General features: G+C 35.0%; 1 protein-coding gene across 2 annotated transcripts in view; it reads right to left on the bottom strand.

The window, feature by feature from the left end:
* The window catches only part of PLOD2 (procollagen-lysine,2-oxoglutarate 5-dioxygenase 2), a 125,243-nt gene that overhangs the window by 22,578 nt on the left and 78,579 nt on the right, over positions 1–24,086 (bottom strand). For both annotated transcript variants that reach the window (XM_055569417.1, XM_055569416.1), the window contains exons 4-8: positions 23,704–23,867; positions 19,763–19,875; positions 16,608–16,671; positions 15,288–15,385; positions 1,576–1,677 (exon numbers count right to left, since the gene is read on the bottom strand). In XM_055569417.1, the coding sequence (XP_055425392.1) occupies positions 1,576–1,677; positions 15,288–15,385; positions 16,608–16,671; positions 19,763–19,875; positions 23,704–23,867 (541 nt within the window). The remainder of the gene's footprint in view (positions 1–1,575; positions 1,678–15,287; positions 15,386–16,607; positions 16,672–19,762; positions 19,876–23,703; positions 23,868–24,086) is intronic.

The raw sequence follows: 24,086 nt of genomic DNA, 5'->3' as shown, positions 1-24,086 counted from the left end.
AGAATATGCTAGCCCTAGACTGTAACTACCCATATAATTTTAATTTTATACACATAATTACTACATAAGTAAAATACATAAGAAATTTATTTTTATAATAAAATGGCTTTCCTTTCTAGCAGTCTGTAAGACAAAAATGGCTTGAGAATCAAGTTACTCCTATGTGCAAAAAAAATAAAGATAAAAAATTATAATATAAATATTTTTCTGTCTTGGCATCAGAAAGTTTATGTTAACAGGAAACCAAACAGATAAAAAATTTTAACTCTCCCTCCGGAAGACAGTACTCTTTTGAAAAAAGGATCAGAATGAATTTTTAAACATCTTCATGATGCAGCTTCATTCAGAAATTTTCTGGCTTTCTTTCCAGATAGGAAACATTCAGCTTGTTATTTCAGAGACTGGCCAAAAAAATCTTAGTTTCAAGTAAAAGAGGGCTCTATTCAGAAGCTCCTAAATATGAACAAATTACTCTTTATCCTCCCTTTCAGACAGTGATAAAAACAGAAACTACTTAATTCAGGACATTTAGTACTTTACAGTGAGATTATTTTGAATTTGCATGGGTCCAGAAGTCACCAGAACTATATTAAGGGGAATTTTATTTGTGTCTACACTTATCTGGCATGCTGTAGATATTCAACAAAACTATGGTAAGTAAAGGAAATAATCAGTCTTAATGACAAAATTATCCTTAGAACCCATTGTTCATACACATAATAGTCTTCCAAATTATAAGAGCCAATTTTTGAAAGAAAAATATTACCACAGGATATCCTAAAACTGCTCTGGTTGGTGTCAGAAGAAAGATGCATAAAACATTTTATACATAAATAATAATTACTTCCAATTGCATGTTTATCTTCAAAGTATAAATGGTAAACTATAGCTATAATTCTATATGAAATATATGTAAAAGTAGCACTATTCTTGGCATATAATATATATGTGGCATCTAGGCAAAATTGCACAGTGGTCAAAATTATAGGGTCTGGAACCAGATTGCCTAAATTCAAATTGCACTTCCAATATAAAAAAAAAAAAAAAAAAAAATTGCATGCCTTAAGTAAGTTACTCAATGTGGAGGTACCTCAGTTTTCTCATCTGTAAACCTCAGTCAAACCTATGGGATTTGTAAAATTAATATGAGTTACTATATATAAAATACTAAAACAGTCCTTATTTATTATTATTTTTAAATCAGCAAATTTGAAAATCAAGCTAATCAACTAATTTTGACAGATAAGATTAGTCAATACAAATACTGAAGCATTATAACCATTATTTTCCTCAATCCTTTGACCAAGTTAAAGACTAAAAACAAGAATTCCCACTCATAGCAAGCTAGTAAATATTAACAACCAAGCCCCTTTTACTAGGGTCAATTATTATCTGGTTTTTCTAGAAATACACATATCTAGCAATTTTCTGTCATCATGCTTTAGATTTATAAATCTATTATCTACCAAATTATCAATACTATAAAATAATGTGTTGTTTTTATTTTACAAACCATTGCATTTCATGAAACTATACTTTTATTACTACATTTCACCCAGAGCCAATTCCACTCACATCTACTGCAGACAAGTCAATTGTATCCACTTCACAAAAAGTGCAGCCATTATGTTGTGTCCATGCATTAGGTATATAGTTTCCAAAATAATTCAGGAGGATCTGGAAAAGAAGGAAAACTGCACTATTAACAAAATTTACCACAGTTTTAATTGAACTAATGAAGCTTATTAACCAAAACAAAACAAATAAAAGCAGTTATGTGAACAGTAATTTAGTAATAATATAAATATGCTTAAAGGCTCAGTCTAGACATGTACAGTGAATGGGTAAGTGCCAGCGTGACTTCTTACCACCATCACCACACAAAACAAATATTGTATATACTTTATCACCAAAAGGCACTAAACTCTTCTGAGAAACTATGGTACTCACTATAACCCAGGCTTCTGGGCAGTGATTCTGGAATACTGACTTGAGGAAAAGAAAGCCTGTAGATTAAAATAGATCTAGAATAAGTTCTAATTAGAGCCACCCCACAAACCCTATCAATAATAAACTAGAGTGGGGAGGGGAGGTAGAACAAGATGGCAGAGTAGGGAGATCTTGGGCTCACCTCTCCCCACACATACACCAAAATTACAACTACATAGAGAGAACCATCTCTGAGAATGACCATAAGACTAACAGAAAATATCTTCTATAACTGAAGATAAAAAGAAAAAGCAACAATGAGACAGGTAGGAGGAACAGAGATGCAGTTTAGTCAGAACCCATGCCCACAGTGGAGCAATCCACAAGCAGGAGGGGTATCAAAGCCCTAGGGGTCTTCTCCAAAGGGCCAAGGGCCCAAGTCCAACCTTGGGCTCCCCATCTTAGAAGACTGCACCAGGAGGATGGGCCACTATAATATCTGGCTTTAAAACCAGAGGGGCTTACATGTGAGAGAGCCAGAAGCCTGTAGGAAACTGAGACTGCTCTTAAAGGGTGAAGGCACAGATTCACTCTTTCCAAATCCAAGTGCAGAGGCAGCAGTTAGAAAAGTGCCTGGGTCACACAAGAAGGAAATTTATTTATTAATTTTAGGGCATGTACCTGAGGGGCACGATCTCTTGAAACTTTCTCTGAGTATAAATGAGCTGGCAGATTGTGGCCAGGCCTTACAGCTGGCTGTACTGGGAACAAGCCCCATACACTAGTGCACCCAAAGCAATTGCAACTCAGTGATAACAGGAGTAGCACACAGCCCACGCAGAGGACACTTCTGGAGTACCTGGCTCTGGTGACCAGGAGGGGCCACACTACTGAACCCCACAGGAAACCTTCTATACAAAGTCACTCTTTAAAGACCAGGAGATAATAGCTGATCTACCTAATACATAGAAACAGAAAATTACTTTATATGAGGAGACAAAGAAATAATATTACAAATAAAAGAACAAGACACAACCTCAGAAAAAGAATTAAATGGAATGGAGCTAAGTTAGAAACTAGAGGGAATCACAGGCAGATTAGATGATGCAGAGGAAAGGATCAGCAATATGGAAGACAGGCTAATAGGAAATCACCCCATCAAAACGGCAAAACGAAAAAAGAATTTTTAAAAATGAAGATAGTTTAAGGAGCCTCTGGGGTACAACAGGCATTCTAACATTTCCATTATAGAGTTCCCAGAAGGAAAAGAAAGGGACAGAGATATTTCGAGAGATAATGGATGTAAATTCCCCTAAACTGGTGAAGGAAACACACTCAAGTCTAGGAATCCCAGAGAATTCAAATAAAGTCAATCCAAAGGGACCCTACAGAAATACACTACCATCAAAAAGTCAGAAGTTAAAGAAAAAGAGAGTATTAAGGGCAGCAAGGAAAGTTATGACCAACCTAGATAGCATATTGAAAAGCAGAGACATTACTTTGCCATCAAAGGTCCGTCTAGACAAGGCTATGGTTTTTCCAGTGGTCATGTATGGATGTTGAGTGTTGGACTGTGAAGAAAGCTGAGCACCAAAGAATTGATGCTTTTGAACTGTGGTGTTGGAGAAGACTCTTGAGAGTCCCTTGGACTTCAAGGAGATCCAACCAGTCCATTCTAAAGGAGATAAGTCCTTGGTGTTCATTGGAAGGAATGATGCTAAAGCTGAAACTCCAATACTTTGGCCACCTCATATGAAGAGTTGACTCATTGGAAAAGACTCTGATGCTGGGAGGGATTGGGGGCAGGAGGAGAAGGGGACGACAGAGGATGAGATGGCTAGATGGGATCACCAAATCAACAGACATGAGTTTGAGTGAACTCCAGGAGTTGGTGATGGACAGGGAGGCCTGGCATGCTGCAATTCATGGGGTTGCAAAGAGTCAGACACAACTGAGTGACTGAACTGAACTGAAATGAAGGGCAGCAAAAAACAAAACAACAACAACAAAAAAAACTTGTCACATACAAAATAAACCCTGTAAGATTATCAGCTGATATTTCAGCAGAAAACTTGTAGGCAAGGGAATGGCATGACATATTCAAAGTACTGAAAGGAAAAACACAACCAAGAACCTCTATCTGGTGAAGTTAACATTCAGTATTGAAGAAGAGATAAAGAATTTACCAGACTAGCAAAAGGTAATGGAGTCCATCACCACTAAGCCAACCTTATAAGAAATGTTAAAGGGTCTTCCTCAAACAGAAAAGACAAGAACATAACCAGAACTATGAAAATTATAAAAGAGAAAAATACCACCAGTAAAGCCAAATATTTAGTAAAGGTAATGGATCAGCCAACTATACAGCTAGTATGAAGGTTAAAATACAAAACCAGTAAAATCTAATATTATCTACAATAAATATTTAACAATGTACAAAATAAAAAAAGTAAAATAAAACACCAAAAACATAAAATGTGGCAGAGGGGAGTAAAAATGTAGTGTTTTTAGAATACAGCCAAACTAGAGCAATGGTCAACTTAAAATATATTGATATTTACTATATAAGAACTTCGTGGTAACCATGAATCAAAAACATATAATAGATACACAAAAGATAAAGAGGAAGTAACACAAACATAACTCAGTAACCAAATCATAAGGGACTAAGAGAAAAAAGGAACAGAGAAGAATACCAAAAATAACCAGAAAGCAACTAACAACATTTTAATAAGTACATGTCTGTTAATAATTACTTTAAATATAAATGGACTAAATGTTCAAATCCAGAAAATAGGGTGGCTGAATGGATTAAAAAGGAAAACAAGCTCCATATACATGCTTCCATCAAAGGACTCACTCAACATCTAAAATCACACAAAAAGTGAGGGGATAAAAAAGGGTATTCTCAAACATATAAAGAAGACTTAATACCTATTCTTCTCAAACTATTTCAAAATACTGAAGGGGAAGGATGGAACCCTTTCAAACTCGTTCTAATGGCCAGCATTACCCTGATATCAAAATCAAAGACACTATGAAAACAGAGAAAATAATAATTATCCCTGATAAACCTGGATACAAAAATCTTCAACAGAATATTAGCAAACTAATTCAGTAACACATTAAAAGGATTATAAATCATGATCCAGTAGGATTTACTCTAGGGACACAAGAATAGTTCAATTTATTCAAATCACTCAATATGAAACACCACATTAACAAAATAAAGGATAAAGATCATATAATCAGATGCATAAAAACTTTGGACAAAATTCAATACCCATTTTACAACAAAAACTCTCAACAAAGTGGTTACAAAGGAAACATACCTCAACCTAAAGGCCATATATGACAAACCCACAGTTCATGTCATATTCAGTGGTGAAAAGCTGAAAGCATTTCCTCTAAACTAGGAAGAAAACAAGGATCCCACTCTTCCCGATTTTATTCAACATAGTGATTCATGGGGTCACAGAGTCGGACACGATTGAGCGACTGATCTGATCTGATCTGATATAGAAAACTTTAAATACTCCACACAAAAAACTATTAGGTCTACCAAACGAATTGAGTAAAGTTACAAGATACAAACAAAACACAGAAATCTACTGCATTTCTATACATTAATAATAATTGACCAGAAATTAAAAAAAAAAAAAACAATTTCATTTACAATTGCATAGAGAAGAATAAATTTCCTAGGAATAAATTTAATCAAGGAAGTAAAAGATTTGTACTCTGGAAACTATAAAACATTGGGGAAATAAACTGAGGAAGACACAATTAAATGAAGAGATAAACTGTGCTCACAGACTAGAAGAATTAATACTGTGAAAATGTCCACACTACTCAGAGCCATCTCCAGATTCAATGTAATTCCTATCAAAATACCCATAGCATTTTTCACACAACTAGAATAATCCTAAAATTTATATGAAACAACAAAAGAGGTCAAATAGCCAAAGCAATCTTGAGAAAGAAGAACAAAACTTGAAGTATTGTACTCCCCGGTTTCACACTTTACCCTAAAGAACAGTAATCAAAACAATATAGTATTGACATGAAAACAGACACATAGATAAAATGAATAGAATAGACAGACCAGAAATAAACCCACACTTATATGGTTAATGATCTATGACATAGAAGGCAAGGATATACAATGAGAACAGACAGCCTCTTTAATAAACGGTGCTGGGAAAACTGGACAGCTACATTCAAAAGAACCAAAATGGACTATTTTCTCATACCATATATTATACAAGAAACTCAAAACAGATGAAGGAATTAAATCTAAGACCTGAAACCATAAACTTGAAGAAGAAAACATAGGTAGTATGCTTTTTAACACTGATGTTAGCAGTGGTCTTTTGGTTATGCCTCCTCAGGCAAGGAAAACAAAAGCAAAACAAACAAATGGGACTAAATCAAACTTAAAGTTTTTGCACATATAACAACTTCTGCACATGAAAATACTATCAACAAAACAAAAAGGCTACCCACTGAATGGGAGCAGATATTTGCAAATGTCCAAAACAGGGGTTAATATTCAAAATATACAAAGAACTCATACAATTCAATATCAAAAGAAGAAAAAAAATAAAGAAACAACTCAATGAAAATACAGGCAGGGGATCTGAATAGATATTTCACCAAAGAAGACATACAAGTGGCCATCAGACACAGGAAAAAAATGCAAAAATGCTCAACAAAATTAATCATCAGGTAAATGCAACCAAAACCACAATGAGATACCTGTTAAAATAGCTATGATCAAAAAAAAAAAAAAAAATTAAGTAACAAGTGTTGGCAAGGATGTAGAAAAGCGAGAACCCTTATATAATGCTGATGAGAATGCAAATTGATGCAGCCACTATGGAAAACAGGATGGAGGTCCCTCAAAAAATGAAATACAGAACTAACATATGATGCACATATTCCATGTCTATATATTTTTTCCAAGAAAACAAAAACACTGATTCAAAAAGATATATGCACACCTATGTTCAATGAAGAATTATTTACAATAGCTAGGATATGGAAGCAACCCAAGTGTCCATCATTATATGAATGTATAAAGAAATTATGATATATATATATATATATATATACACACACACACATATATATATAATGTAATATTACTCAGCCATAAAAGGAATGAAATCTTGCCATTTGCAACAACATGGATAAACCAAGAGGATTTGATTCCAAGTGAAATAAATCAAACAATGAAAGGTAAATGCCATATGATTTCATATATATATGGAATCTAAAAACAAATGAATAAACATAACTAATCAGAAACAATCATAGATACAAGAACAAACAGGTGGTTGCCAGAGGGGATGAGAGTGGTGGGATGAGAAAATTAGATGAGGGAGATAAATAAGTACAAATTTCCAGTTACAAAATAAATGAGATGTGCATGATGAACAGTGTGAAGAATATAGCAAATAATAATGTAGTACCTTTTATGGTGATATAATGATGATTAGATTTATTATAGTGATCATTTTGTAAAGTACAGAAATATCGAATCACTATGTTGTACACCAGGAACTAACATAGTATTTTAGGAAATTATAATACTTCAAAAAGAAACAAGCAAGCAAACAATCTCATAGAAAAAGAAATCAGATATATGGTTACCACAGGCAAGAGGTGGACGAGCTGAACTTGGATAGTGATCAAAAGGTACAAATTTCAGGTATAAGTACTACAGATGTAATAAACATAATAAATACGATTAACACTGCTCTAAGTTATACAGGAAAGTTGTTAAGAAACAAATCCTGAGTTCTCATTACAAGAAAATTTGTTTTTCTTTTTCTTTTATTTTGTACTTAGATGATAGGTATTTACTAAACTTACACAGTGCTATATGTCAACTGTAAAACTGGAAGGAAAAAAAAAAAATAAAGTATGACACTGTTTCCCAACCTGCCCCTTTCATATATCTCAGAGCATCTCCTTTGTTACTTATCCCCCTTTCTCCTTAATCATCTGTTGGCATTCATCTTATCTGTAAAATCTCAATCCTTGTTTATGTTTTGGATTTAGAAGAAAGTGAAGGAAGATGGGTGGAAGAGAGAGGTAAACACATTGAAAGATGGCTCTGAGCCCTCAAAAAAATATCTTGAACGTCCCCAGCATGTAAACATTTTAAGAAAAATTCTGCTCTCCTTACTTTAAAGAAATTACTATACATTCTAACCTTCAATGTTAACCCCTAGAATGGTAGGAACAGCTGAAGTTTTTAATTTTTTTATTATTTCTTGTCATAAACTATAATTATCTCATCTCAACACAGTGAAGCTAAAACAAATTAGCTTTGGCTGTAATTTTATATTACTGATAAAAGGAAGCACCTAAAATCCTCATTATGTTTACATAATCAATAATTTTTCATTGAAAAGATGAGATGAACTAAAATAAAAAAATGTTCATATGTTAAATATGATAGTCAAAAATGCACAGAAGTACCAACTAAATTTTTCTAACTTCCTAAGATCATGGCATCTGGTCCCATCACTTCATGGCAAATAGATGGGGAAACAGTGGTTGACTTTATTTTTCTGGGCTCAAAAATCACTGCAGATGGTGACTGCAGCCATGAAATAAAAGACACTTGCTCCTTGGAAGGAAAGTTATGGCCAACCTAGAAAGCATATTAAAAAGCAGAGACATTACTTTGCCAACAAAGGTCCATCTAGTCAAGGCTATGGTTTTTCCAGTGGTCATGTATGGATGTGAGAGTTGGTCTATAAAGAAAGCTGAGCACCAAAGAATTGATGCTTTTGAGCTGTGGTGTTGGAGAAGACTCTTGAGAGTCCCTTGGACTGCAAGGAGATCCAACCAGTTCATCCTAAAGGAGATCAGTCCTGGGTGTTCACTGGAAGGACTGATGTTGAAGCTGAAACTCCAATACTTTAGCCACTTGATGCAAAGAGCTGACTCATTTGAAAAGACCCTAATGCTGGGAAAGATTGAGGGCAGGAGGAGAAGGGGACGACAGAGGATGAGATGGCTGTATGGCATCACCGACTTGATGGACATGAGTTTGGGTGGACTCCAGGAGTCAGTGATGGACAGGGAGGCCTGGTGTGCTGAGGTTCATGGGGTCGCAAAGAGTAGGACACAACTAAGCAACTGAACTGAACAGAAGACCTTAAAAGAGATCTTATGGTATAGAATCGATAAAGAAATTAGTTCAGTACTATTTTATCTGATTCCTCTCAAATATTTGGTATTACATTCAAATATTTCTATTGTACTAAAACTGAAGCAAAGGCTATTGAAACAAGTACAGTATAATTACAAAGAGAAAACCTTTGTGTTTTGTAGATATTATAGACAGTCACATTATTCTATATAGCACAATCATAAGACATGGAAAAGTAACTCATTCACATCTCTCTTGTACTACATGAAAAGTCAGGAAACAAATTAAGGCAGAAAATATGCAGTTATGATATTCATTAATGACATTTCAAGAATCAATATGATGATTTGAATATGTTTCTATAACAAAAACAAAAATCTGACTATTGTCAAACTATAAGTGCAAATGTTAATTATTCATGTTCTATATAACATTATGATTTTGAATTAAAAATAGAGATTCATGTTTAAATGGGTTCTCTATTAAGCATTATTTCTAAAAGGAATTTTTTAAAAAGCTGGTGAGAAATACACAGTTTTGTTTTAAATATCCTGGGAAATAATTTTTTTAAAAGAAAAAAAAAATCCCCCCCATGGTTGGACATATCTAAAATTTCCACCTATATATAAAGACTGGCACCTTCCTCATCTCAGAAATCTCATAAGAAATTAAATATTTATTTCATGAATTATTGATTAGTCTGTTAGGACCCCTAGGTGAATATGAAAATGATCAATATATTTTTTAAAAGATTAGAGCATAAAAGACATTATATTTAGTTTTCAGAATTAAAACTTTATAACTTTTTTACTTTTTACGTCTATTTGGTTTTCAGAGATCAGTAAGACTGGAAATCTCTCTCTTTCTGGATCTCTCATCACACAGGCAGAGGTTACCCATCACCCTTACCCTCTGTTTACATCTGTTTTCTTCATCAAAAATCGCAGACATTTGTGCTGGCAGCTTTGGAAAGTGCAGAGAACTGTTTTTGTAGTTAGGCTGTTCCAGGAAGTCCCCGGCTACTAGGTGGTAGTGCTTTCTTAATCCTGTTTTCACAATATCGAAACATTTCCAAGGGTGATGTCATGTCACTGGCAGAGAAACTTTTCCAACTGAATCTTTTCTTTTTTCTTTCATTTTTTTTCAAGTCACCCAAGTATTCAAGGTCACAGTGACCCAAGCATTGAGGTTTATATGCACAAAATTAGAGTCCCTATTTTTATTGCGGATCCAATTCATTTCTGAAATGACTTGTTTTCATGCAAATTAGATGATCTGCTTTTCTTATGTTTAACTTCTGTTTGTATAAAAAATACTACCAATTTCATAATGATTTACCTTAAGAAGTACATTATCTGATATTTAAAAGAAATAAGTTAGGAATTAAGATAAGCATCTTACAATGTGTTACTAACAGTAAATAAGTTTCAAGAATAAAAAGCAAAACTTCAAACCAGAAGTCATGGTTTCTATCTAAAAACTGATTTACATTAGAGTATACCTAGACAAGTATGAAGACAATTATGTAGAATAAATAAAAAACATATTTCAAATAAAATGTTAATTTAAAAGCAACAAAGTTGTTTATACATCATTATAAAAACAAATGAAAAATATGAATGCTTAAAGGTACATATCGCAAGGACATAAAGACTGAAAGTAACTATGAATGAAAACAAAATAAGATGTAGTGGGATTATAAGTGATTTTTAAAATTATTTATAATTTAAAAGTTAAACAGCATGAGATTTCAAGAAAGTAAGAAATAAACTCATCTTTACATACTTTGGTCTATAAACACATTATCAACAATTTACCATTTATACATTACGCACATTTTTAAATAAAAATGGTTTAAATATTAACATTCATGAGGTTATGGCTCAAAACCACTGACATTATAATCATTCCTTACTAAATAAAATAATAAATAAAGCTAACTTACAAAATATATAAAAATCCTTTCATCTTTTATGATGGTTAAATAAAAATGGTATATCTAAAAAGTAATCTGCTTTTTTTTCCTTCATTATCCTGGGTAAAATATGATATTTTTTAACATATTACTAAATAAAGTATTGGCATTAGTTTGAATGCCAATTGGCATTAGTTTGAAGGCCCTGCTTTGAATGCTCATTTATATAGTCCTTTCTCAAATTTTGTATTATACCAAATATAAATTTACAATAAAAAATTCCTTCATTTTTGCTGCCAAATAGAATTATAAAGTCATGTCACAGAAAATATAATGGGATCATCATACTGCTTGAAATACCAGAAACAGAGAGCCCAAACTAAAAATGTTGCTCGGAAGACTTAAAATTTTGTAGTACATACAGAACTTTCTAAATGACTAAGGACTAAGAGCTAGTTTTCTTATGAGAAGTCTTTTAGTCACTTTGTAAAACTATCAGCATTACCCTGGAAATCTGGAAAAAACTGGTGAATACAATGAAATCACTGAATATCAGGCCTCACACAAAATAGCCAAATTTTTGGGACCAACCACTCTTAAAGATATTTAAGTTTGATTCAAGTATTACATTACCAAGGAGAAATAGCACACTATTTAGTTATAGATGTCTGGCTATAAAAGTCCATTTATCTGTCTAGGAACAGTTACAGGGACCCACACATATTGCATGAATATTTTGCCTTGCCAGAAAAAAATCCATTTCACTATTCCCAAAAATAATGCTAAGTCACTGGACTATTTATAGACCTTGACATTCAGTCACAATTTGTTGAAAGACAAATATATGCTGCACATGTGCTGAAGCCTGGCAAAACAAAAAGTGAACAGGATAGATACGATTTCTATAATTCCTAGGCTACAGACCCAGTAAGACACAAAAATATAAAACAGGTCAATCCTGTCCCTGTACAGTGTGTGGTATTGTGTTCTGTGATAGACAAAGTTCCAGATATTATACAGGCATGTAGGAAACTTGAGGAGTAAAGACTAAGCTGACACCTAAAATATGAATGGCTCAGCAAGTAAAGAATCCACCTGCAATGCAGGAGACACAGGAGACATGGGTTCGATCCCTGGGTCAGGATGATCCCCTGGAAGAAGGCATGGGAACCCACTCTAGTATTCTTGCCTGGAGAGTCCCATGGACAGAGAAGCCTGGCAGGCTTCTGTCCAAAGGGTCACAAAAGAGTCAGACATGACTGACTAAGCACACACAAAAGATGATTAGCACTTAATAGATGGGTACAGCAGATAGGAATTAGGGTCAGAGGATTTCACAATGAGTGATGTGCATGTACAGAAGACTTGCAGACAGAGGAAACATGAAACGTTTCCAAAGTTTAAATTAACTCCGTATGGCAGGAGTTGAGGGAGAGAATGAGAGGAGAAATGATGTATAGATATTATAGTATCAGGAGTCGGGGAGAAGATGGGATGGTACACTGGAGACCCCTAAACCAGAAGCAAACTTCAAAGGAAAAAGAAAAAACTTTACAAAACAAGTTGAGAATGTGGAATTTCATAGCTAAGACTACAGAGGGCAGCACACAGGTTGAGTAATGTGACTGGGTTTTTGCTTCTGCAGAATACTCTAGGTCCAAGCTGCTGGCAGATGACTGTTACTGGTGGGAGGTTGCAGGTGGCCTGAACTAAAAAGTTGCTCTTGACTCTAAGAAAATTAGTCAAACCACCATGCACAGAGTTAGAAGGTATAGCCCTTGGATTGGATGGTTGGTTAGTTGATTAGTCATGTCCAACTCTTGCGACCCCATGGACTGTAGCCTGCCAGGCTCCTCTGTCCATGGGATTTCCGAGGCAAGAATACTGGAATGGGTTGCCATTTACTTCTCCAGGGGGACTGGAAGAGAGAGGCAACTACAGCCAAAACAAAGACCAGGTTGTGGCTAATTAACTGGGTGGAAGAAGGAAAGAACTGAAGGTCTTGAGCTCCATGCCTTGACACACAGATAAATCTAACAATTGGGCATTCAAACCCAGAGCTCAGGAAAGATAGAAGCTACAGCAAGGATTTGAAAATAATCAGCACTAGGAGATTTGCTCACTTGGGAATGAAGCAGACTACCTAAGAATACAGAGAAAAGAATGTCTCCGACAGATACCTACAGAATACTTAACTAAAAGAATATAGGAAGAGGACCATTGGATCCCTGAATTTCACTACACAAAGTGTTAAATTTTAAAAATTTATATTAAGGGACTTTCACTGGTGGTCCAGTGTTTAAGAATCTGCCTGCCAATGCAGGGGACACAGGTTCAATCCCTGGTCCGGCAAGATCTCACATGCCACTGAGCAACTAAACCTGTGTGCCACAAATACTGAGCCTGGGCTCTAGAGCCTGAGAGCCACAACTACTGAGCCTCTGCACTGCAATTACTAAAGCCCACGTGCCTAGAGTCTGTGCTCTGCAACAAGAAAAGCCACTGCAATGAGAAGCTCTAGCACCACAGCTAGAGAGCAGCCCTCACTCGCCACAAGTAGAGAAAGTGCGTGCACAGCAATGAAAACCCAGCACAGCCAAAAATAAGAAAATAAATAATATAAGAAAGATAAAGAGAGAAACTAAAGAAGAATGAGGATTGGCCAGAAAGTTATTAGACAAACCAGCAGAGCATGATGGAAGCAAAGGGAAGTATTTCAAATTGAACTAAATGGGATGAACATCATCAAATGTTATCTTTGGATGAAAGATAAATGAGAGCTCCTTCGTGTCTACTCCTTAACAAGGATATCACAACACTTTGGCAGGAGCCGTTCCTGGGTGGTGGGAAGAGCAACAGTCTCTAAAGAGTGTGGCTGGGAGGGGAAGGAAAATGTCCTACGTTGCTGGGAAGCAATGTAGACTGAGAAGGATGTTACAGTTTGTGTTGGCTGGGTTCATGGGATGAGAGCGACTTGACGTCTTTAAAATGTTGATGAGAAGGAGAGACTAGAGCTGGGAAAACTGTTATCAGACAGAAAAAGGAGTCCACAGCCAAGGTTCTGTAGGAGGGCTGGAATGTGCTGAAAAGCAAGGTGGAAAGTAACTAGAGAAGGGTAATCTACTTTCTCCATTTTTATGGTGGAAAAGCTGCCAGTGTGGGCTTTTCCTTGACTGTCTTCCCATGCATATAGCTTTTACTGGAATTCAAGCTTCTCACTCCTCTGAAATAGCAGACCTCATCTCCCATCTCTCTTCCCACAATGCAAATTTATCTAATAATCTCTTTTCTATGTACTTATGGGTAATCCAGGCATCATCTTGGTATCCCAGAACATTGTTTTAAGCACGATATCACTAACCATATATGTGTATGTTTGTGTGTATATGTGTGTGTATATAGATGTATGTGTATGTATATATGTATATATATAATAAATATATGTAGGTATATACAAAACAATTTATATTTCCATTTTAACTGGATACCAGAAATACAAACTCATTACAGATTTTTCAGTCAGTAACACTTTCAGCACAATTATATATATTTGAAAAGCATATAAAATTTCATTAGAAAAATTATGTCTTTCAACTATAATCCATCATAAATTCAATAGGAACCTTTCTGGATACACAGTTACACCCCAGTGTTAACAGAGCTGTTAACTTTGACAATAGTGACTCAAGTGAAACAAATGAACCCTTATAAACTTCAACATTTATTCAGAAAGGATACTCTGTATTGAGGGAATGTGGTTCACTCTCAAGTAAGCTGTTACATTCAACACTAAACTGAAATGTGTTACAAATAGAATAGAAAGCTATCAATCTCCCGAGGAAAAAATCATCAGTTTGATTAATCTGAATGAAATCAGATAATATAGTATGTAAAGCAATGAAACTAGTAGATTGTTGGCACCAAAATACGTTGTGGCAACCTCTGCTGTACAGCAAGGTGACTCAGTTAAACATGAATAGACATTATTTTTTTTAATATTCTTTCCATTATGATTTATCACAGGGTATTGAATATCCCTGTCTATACAGTAGAACCTTGTTATTTATCAAGCCTCTTAAAGATATTACAGGAGGAAGAGGGAGAGGAAAAGGTGGGAGAGAAGGAAATAGGGGGAGGGGAGGAAGGAAGAGAAGGAGGGAGAGGGGAAGAAGGGGGGAAAGAGGAAGGAGGGGAAGTCATTCTATCAATATATACTTCTCTGTAATCTATCCTCAAGAAATAAAGAAACAGAGAAAGGTCTCCACTGTGACTCACCTTGGTAGGTCCATTTCCATTAATCATCACTGGTAATGTTTCATAAAATACATTTTTAGCTCTGGCTTTGCCATTTTCAAATTTCAAAACAACTTCATCTGGATTTTAAAAAAAGACAGATTTTAGTCATTTGAAATGTGTATGTATGTGTTCATATACACATATACACGTACACATCTATCTATACATTTTAGTTTGTTATAAAATTTCTCAGGCATGCTATTCCATGTGCCACACTTTTAGAAACTTTGCCTGCTTCAAGTCAGCAGACATCCAAAATGAAGGACAACACTGACACAGATGCAGATTCTAAGCTCCTAACCTTCTCCAACCTGGTGCTGGCAAACTGAGCTGCTAAGACACGGAGAAGTCTTGGTTGAAAGAAAGCATCTTCACAATAGTGTCTCTGTCTTTTGAAAGTGATATAATCCCAAATGAATTAAATTATTGTCTCAATTTATTCATCTGTAAAATGGGATTCTTGCTTGCTTTTCTAGGCTATTATGAAGATAACAATATATGTCTAGCAAGTAGAAAACTGCCAGGCATAAGCTAGGTTTCTACAACTGGCATCATTGATAGTACTTCCAGTTCTTGAAAATCAGGCCTAATGCTAATTCCAGGAATACACAAGTCAGCACAAGGAGCTGAAACAAGGAGAGAAACATTTTTTGTTTTCAAGCTCCTTTCCTCATATTTCCAGAGCACTCTGAACTAAATGCCTTCCACTCTAAGAATCTTTTAATTTATGAACTGCCTTAAAGAAGTATATTGAATTGCAATATATTTTTAACTTGTGAGGTATTAATGCATTAATGTATCAATGTATTTTTTAATGTATCAATTAATTAAATTTAATGTATTCATGTATTTTTATCTAAATACATGTCTACAAGGAAAACATATGCACACACACATACACCACGCTCCACAGTACATGTCTTATTACCAGTTACCTTTAACCTAGATTAAAATAATTTAATACTGCTGAGTAACTCACAATATTAAAAGCTGATACTGAAAACTGTAATAACAAAATGTAATTAATTTAAAACTATATCTAGAGTCCCCAATGGTAAATCACTAAAGTTTAAGTTACCTAAGGGCAGAAGTTTATCTTTCTGTACTATTCGTAGGAAATTATTTTAACTGAATGTATTTATATCAAGCTCAGCTTAACTCCAATATTTTGCTTAATAGTTGCAATACCTACATGTCAACCTTAGTCATAGCTCCAAAATGAATATAAAAAAGGATAAACAGTTGACAACACTGGTGTTCATTTGCACACATGAGTAACCCACTATTTAGGAAGCATACCTACAGCTCCATTTAAGGTCTGGAAAATTTTACATTTGTGATCCAATGTGATGTTAATAGCTTCCTAAAAATAAGAATGGAAAAAAAATATTTAAAATGACAAAAGAAACAGCAAACAACACTCATGTTGATATAGTTTGCTCTTTGGGGGAATATGAAGATCCAAAACACAAATTAGTCCAATAAACTTCTTCAGAAAGATCCATGTAATGTGTTACATCAAGCTATTGAGGTTGGGTATTATTATTATGCAGTATCATCTGCCTGACTGCTAAAACAGGTTTATAAGAAGAGAAGCAAAAGGCAAAGGAGAAAGGGAAAGATATATCCAACTGAATGCAGAGTTCCAGAGAATAGCAAGGAGAGATAAGAAAGTGTTCTTAAGTAAATAATGCAAAGAAATAAGAAAACAATTGAACAGGAAAGACTAGAGATCTCTTCAAGAAAACTGGAAATACTAAGGCAACAGTTTATGCAAAGATGGGCACAATAAAGGATAGAAATGGTGAGGACCTAATCGAAGCAGAAGATATTAAGAAGTAGCGAGAATACACAGAAGAACTACACAAAAAAGGTCTTAATGACGATAAAAATGATAGTGTGGTCACTCACCTAGAGCCAGACATCCTGGAAAGTGAAGTCAAGTAGGCCTTAGGAAGCATTACTATGAACAAAGCTAGTGGAGATGGTGGAATCCCAGTTGAGCTATTTAAAATCCTAAAGGATGATTCTGTTAATGTGCTGCACTCAATATGCCTGCAAATCTAGAAAACTCAGCGGTGACCACAGGACTAGAAAAGGTCAGTTTTCATTCCAATTCTAAAAACAGCCAATGCCAAAGAATGTTCAAACTACTGGACAATTGTGCTCATTTCACATGCTAGCTCATTTCACATGATCAAAATCCTTCAAGCTAGTATTCGTTATGTGAACCGAGAACTTCCAGATGTACAAGCTGGATTTAGAAAAGGCAGAGGAACCAGAAATCAAATTGCCAACATCTGTTGGATCAAAGAAAAAGCAAAGAGATTCCAGAAAAACATTTACTTCTGCTTCATTGACTACACTAAAGTCTTTGACTGTTTGGATCACAACAAACTGTGGAATATTCTTAAAGAGATGGAATACAAGACCACCTTACCTGTCTCCCAAGAAACCTGTATGCAGGTTAAAAAGCAACAGTTAGAACCAGACATGGACAACAGACTGGTTCCAAACTGGGAAAGGAGGTCATCAAGGCTGTATACTATCACCCTGCTTTTTTAACTTATATGCAGAGCACATCATGTAAAATATCTGGTTAGATGAATCACAAGCTGGAATCAAGACTGTGGGGAGAAATATCAACAACCTCAGCTATGCAGATGATACCAATCTAATGGCAGAAAGTGAAGAGGAACTAAAGAGCTTCTTGATGGTGAAAGAAGAAAGAGAAAAGGCTGGCTTAAATCTTAACATTTAAAAAACTAAGATCTTGGCATCCAGTCCCATCAATTCATGGCAAATAGATGGGGAAAAATTGGAAACAGTGGCAGATTTTATTTTCTTTGGCTCCAAAATCACTACAGATGGTGATTGCAACCATGAAATTAAGACACTTGCTCCCTGGAAGACAACCTAATCATAAACATTAATCTACTTTACAACCTTATTCTCAATGGACCAATTTTTCAGCTACATTGCTCTGAAATAATATTCCTAGAATTGTCTTTGCACACTATTACAGATGGAATGTTTGTTTTCTCTGAAAATTCATATGTTCAAGCCCCAAACTTCACTCTCTATCTCTTATCTCTCTCTCCACCATGTGGAATGCAGCAAGAAAGTGGCTGACATCTACGAGGCAGGAAGAGAATTCTCCCCAGAATCCAACTATTCTGGCACCCTGATATCAGACTTCTAGCCTCCAGAACTCTGCGAAAACAATTTCTGTTATTTAAGCCACCCAGTCTATGATATTTTGTCATGGCAAACCAAGCAGACTAAGACACATGCTAACCACATTAAATCTTATGCCTATAGAAAACATAAATAGTATTTACACAACTAAAAATACTCCAGACCCAGCAGTGAGATTTCAGAGGAAGCATCCTAAAGCAAAAACAATTAAATAACACTCAGAGCACTTTCACTGTGGAATTACACTCAGAAAGACAGGCATCAAGCTGCAAGGGCTAGCACTCATGACAAGAGTAGGTTTCTCCTCTCGAATGAGAGATCAAGTCCTCAGGCTGGTTGTGCCAGTCACATAAGAGACAGTAAAACAAACAAACAAACAAAAATTAAGAATAAAGTTTCTTAAGAAGTATCTAATGAAAATATTTAGATAGTATTTATCAAAAATACAAAAGCAGACACAGTGCAAACTCACTCTAAACTATACTTAAAAAAAACAAAACAAAACTTGTTTCCTAATGACAGTACCCTGAAACACACAACTGAATAAATTTTAGAACTGTGTTGATTATACAAAATAAACTTATGAAACATTAACTTATATTAGGTAATTATACTAAAAATAGTATCTATCAAATTAAAGAACTTTGTTTTTAGTTTTCTCCAAAGTTCCATTTAAATCAATCTCAGGAATATTGTCCTTAGGGTTTAAGGCAAGGTGCTCTTGTTCCCAACATTCTTCCTCTTAATAAGAGAATTCAGATCTTAGTAGAACACATGTGCTTGAAATAAAGAACAAAACTCCTCTGCATTTTGTGATATGGTGTGTATGTGGTTTAGTCGCTAAGTCATGTCTGACACTGGCGACCCCATGGCCTGTAGCTCACTAGGCTCCTCTGTCCATGGGATTTCCCAGGCAAGAATATTTGAGTGGGTTGCCATTTCCTTCTCCAGGGACCTTCCTGACTCAGGGATCTAACCTCAGCTTCCTGCATTGCAGGCAGATTCTTTACTGAGTGAGCCACCAGGGAACCCTTTCCATATTATATGTAGCCAAATAAATATGTTCTGATCAAATAAAATTATAAGAAAGCATTTTGTTAGACTTCCAGATAGGCTCCTTAGAGTTGACACAACTGAGATGGCCCCATATTTATTATTCTGCCTGTAAAATTGCCCAGAATATGGATGCAATGACTGGAGTGCCAGTAGCCACTTGAACCCAGACATTACATTGAAAGTGAGAGCTATTTACCTACCCTCTTCAGTGGATCAATGTAAATTTTAGTGTAAAATAACTGATCATCATCATTATCCTGGAGATTCCACTGTTGAACTATACGGTTGATAGAAGGAGCATAACCAATAAATCCTGCAATAGAAAAGAGAATGAAGAGAGGATTTAGAATTCAAAGAGCAAAACTCATGTCTGTGTTAATTTCATAGACCAGTTGCATAGATTTGTGAAGCTATTAGTCCTAATCCATAGTTTAGAATTTCACAGCTCACCATGAGAGAAGTATGAGTTATTGAGTGTCCTTTGTTTCATATATAAATTCAAACAGAAAAAAGTTTTTACTATCAAGTGCAAATAAAAGACTCTCTTTGAATAAACACATTCCCCAAATTAATTTTTTAATTCATTTATTTTTAATTAAAGGACAACTGTTTTACAATATTGTATTGGTTTTTGCCATACATCAACATGAATCAGCCATAGGTATACATATGTCTCCTCCCTCTTGAACTTCCCTCCCACCTCCCACTCCATCCAACCCCTCTAGATTGACACAGAGCCATGGTTTGAGTTCCCTGAGTCATACAGCAAATTCTCACCAACTATCTATTTTACATATGGTAGTGTATATGTTTCCATGCTACTACAACCCATCCATTCAACTCATCTCACCAAATTAATTGATACAAGAGAGGGAACTAATGTTTTCGAACACATGTCAGGGAAAAAAAGAGTTACTAGGAAAAAATCAGAATCGGAAGAATTTTCTTTCTTCTGAAATACTGTTCTCAGATCCTGTGTAAAAGATTCACTGTTTCTGGGGGAAAAAAAAAAATACTACAGTGGTTTTAATGTCAGTGCCAGAGATGCTAACACAATCAAAAGAATGTTGGATTTGTCACTGACTGCAAACATCCCAAAGAAATTTTATATCTAGGACATTTTGGGAATTTTTCCTTCACTGAGCTAGTCATTACTATGTCTGCTAAACCATTTTCTGGCTAGGTTTTGTCATGGTCTGGAAAAAGGAAGTCTAAAATTGGGTTTTTTACCTTGGCCTTAGAGCACAAGCATTCAATATGCCAACAACAGTTGTCTATAAAAGACAAAGACAACAGGATCATTTTTCCCTGTGTTTGAGTCTTCCTCTGAATTTCAGAAATGCAGCCAAACTGCTATGTTTCATTGATATGCAATACTTTTTAACAAGGAGCAATTTTACTCCTGAGAACTGAAAAGAAACCCAACTTATTATCCTCAAAATTAAAATGTCCTCATGGTAATAAAAAATTAAAAGAAATAGGCAGGAATATTATTGTTAACTAGAGAAAACAAGACAAAATGAAAACATGACTAAATCAATCACTGGTGGCTCAATTTTTTCCTCATTTTTGCCAAATTATAAAAATCCTAAAACACTGAAAAATATATATTTTTTAACTCTTAAAACCAATCTTCTGTGATAAAAAAGACATGTCTAAGCAGCAACATATGACATTTTCCAATGGTTTATATTATTGTTTTTCAAAAATTATGTTTCCTTATCTTTTTTATAAATTACAAATGTCCTTTAAAATGAGAAGGAATTACATTTATTTTCATAGCATGTGATATGTAGTTTATGGTTTACATTTTTCTATTAAACTGCCATACTATTTCAGAAGACTAAAGTTTCTAATATTCCACCATTTTCCTCTTAAGGAAACATGTTTACTCTGCATGATTATTTTAACTAAGTGAGGTACACACAAAAAAAGATCATGTCTCTTAAATAATTCTCTATATCATTCATAAATTTACATAAACTTTTATTGAACATACTTAAGATTTTCAAGCATTTCTTTAATTATTCTGACTACAGAAAGAATAAGGATGATGTTCTGATACCCTGTCTGATCACTTTTGGGTTTCCTGGTGGCTCAGACTGTAAAGAATTTGCCTGCAATGCAGGATACCTGGGTTCGATCCCTGAGTCAGGAAGACCTCCTGGAGCCGGTAATGGAAACCCACTCCAGTATTCTTGCCTGGAGAATCCTATGGACAGAGAGGCCTGTGGGCTGCCATCTATGAGGTTGTACAGAGTCTGGCACGACTGAAGTGACTTAGCAGCAGGAGCAGCAGAACATGACTGAGAGACTAACACTTTCATTTTTCACGATCACTTTCTCACTTATAAATACAGTCTCCTTAATTAAACTTGCTCACAAAGGCACTCGCTAGTTTTGCTGCTTCCAAAGTACTATGCCTCTGTTTGAAATTTAGATTTTTGAGTAAATATTTCACTATCTAGATTTTACATATGTTTCACTAAGCATGTCATGTTTAGAAAAACTAATAAATACAAAGTAAAACTCGTCCCAGAATTCCATAGCTAAGTGGCTTTTAATCTATCTAGGATTTAGGGTAAAAGATAAGCCATGTGTCACTGAGGGTCTGACAGTTGGGAGCAGATGGAGCTCTCATTCTCACTTAAAATTGCCCAGACAGAGAAGTCAAGAGCAGGCAGCCATTTTACTATAAATCTAAGAGGACAATGTGACCAATATGAGAAACCCTCCTAGGTTCGGACTTGAATGTTGAAGCAAAACCCAAAGATGGTAGATAAATTAGGAGAAAAAGAAAATGGTCAGGAGATCCCAAAACCATGAACGAAAAATGTATTGAAGAGAAAAAAAGGGAGCTGAAACTTGGCAGTACACACTAAGATTTAAGGTTTCAGAAGAGCAAATTTATATGAGATGACGGAGTTCCAAAGAATCACCATGGAAATGGGTTTCTAAAAAAAAATGCAGGTGAATAGAGCTGTAACTAAGTTACTTGTCAAATTCATATACAAAAGTAACTGACTGAAGTCTAGAACCCAGATCTGCTATCTCAAACAGCACTTATTTGAACTAGCCTGAATACAATCGGTTATTTCATGCAATTCACAATAAAATCTGTCTTTCCAGTGTGGCTTGCAATTTCCACCCAACATTGTTTCTCTGACAAGTTACCTGTCCTATATCCACGTTTTCTGGCCATATTTTTATATTAATCTCAGTCTAAAGAAATAAAATAATATCTAAAGTCAAACTTCATTTTATTTTTCAATGGGAGGGAGAAACTTGATCATTTATGTCTTAATTCATAGTGGTATAGCTAAGGCAATACTTTAAGTTCACCTAGGTACTCAATGTTGAATCTTTTTGACTAGGGATTTCAAGACAAATCATTTACTCCGATACATTTAAAATAAGAAAATAAAAGTGAAAGAAAGCCAAAGTCACTCAGTCGTGTCTGACTCTTTGCAACCCCGTGGACTGTAGCCCACCAGGCTCCTCTGTCCATGGAATACTCCAGGCAAGAATACTAAAGTGGGTTGCCATGCCCTTCTCCAGGGGATCTTCCTGAACCAAGGATCAAACCTGGATCTCCTGCATTGGCAAGCAGATTCTCTACCATCTGAGCCACCAGGCCGTTTGTTTAAAATATAGATAAAGTTAACGCCTATTTGTTAAAGCTACTCAAGTGTAGCTTGCACTTTTTCCTAAGTAAGGGAATTTACTAAGCCTATCAACCTACAGCCAGCAAATTCTTGATGAAATTATAGTCAGAAGACCAGAATCCCTATAGTTTTTCCTTTAATAACTGAATGCCTATTGGAGAAGTCACTTAAATTAGGGAAACACGGTTTTCTCACTTATAATGTAGAAATAATAACATTTACACATATATAACATTTACGCTAGTAATAACACATTACTAGTGTTTTTAGGAGCATGATATGATATAACAGATGAGAAAATGTTTTGTCAACTATAAAACACACTGTGAATTTAAACAGATATAATTTTTCCATAGTAATAAGAAGGTAATGGTTATTTAAAACATGTCTATAGTTACATATTTTTTAAAAAGGTGGTTTCATCAATATTTTAATCCATGACTCGCATTAAACTTTTCTTCCAGTATCTTACTCACCTCCTGAATTCAGGTAGCGTTTCCCAATGTGCACAGTGGGATACTTGTCTGCTAGTCTTTTATCTGGCCACAGAATTCCATCAGCTGCAAAGACCACTTTGTGGTTTGACTTTTGAAACTTTTTTAGAACTTCTTCTGGACCACCAGCAAATATAACATTAAAGCTGTTTGATGAGAGGGGGGGAAAAAGAAGTCTTAAATACAGTTGTCAAAATTTAGAGATATAAACCAAGAGATGATTTTTCTCTAATAAAAATCAGAATTTAGAATCCAAAATCAGATTAATTCCAACTATTTGCAGAGTAAACCAAACAACTCTCCCTCAACTTAAATTATATGGATTGTATTATTAGTATTTATGTTACACTGGTAATAAAGTCCAA

The sequence above is a fragment of the Bubalus kerabau genome, chromosome 2 (genome assembly GCF_029407905.1).
Source record: "Bubalus kerabau isolate K-KA32 ecotype Philippines breed swamp buffalo chromosome 2, PCC_UOA_SB_1v2, whole genome shotgun sequence".
Classification (NCBI taxonomy): domain Eukaryota; kingdom Metazoa; phylum Chordata; class Mammalia; order Artiodactyla; family Bovidae; genus Bubalus; species Bubalus kerabau.
Note: the sequence above shows the minus strand (reverse complement) of the source record. Positions and strands in the feature narration are given on the sequence as shown.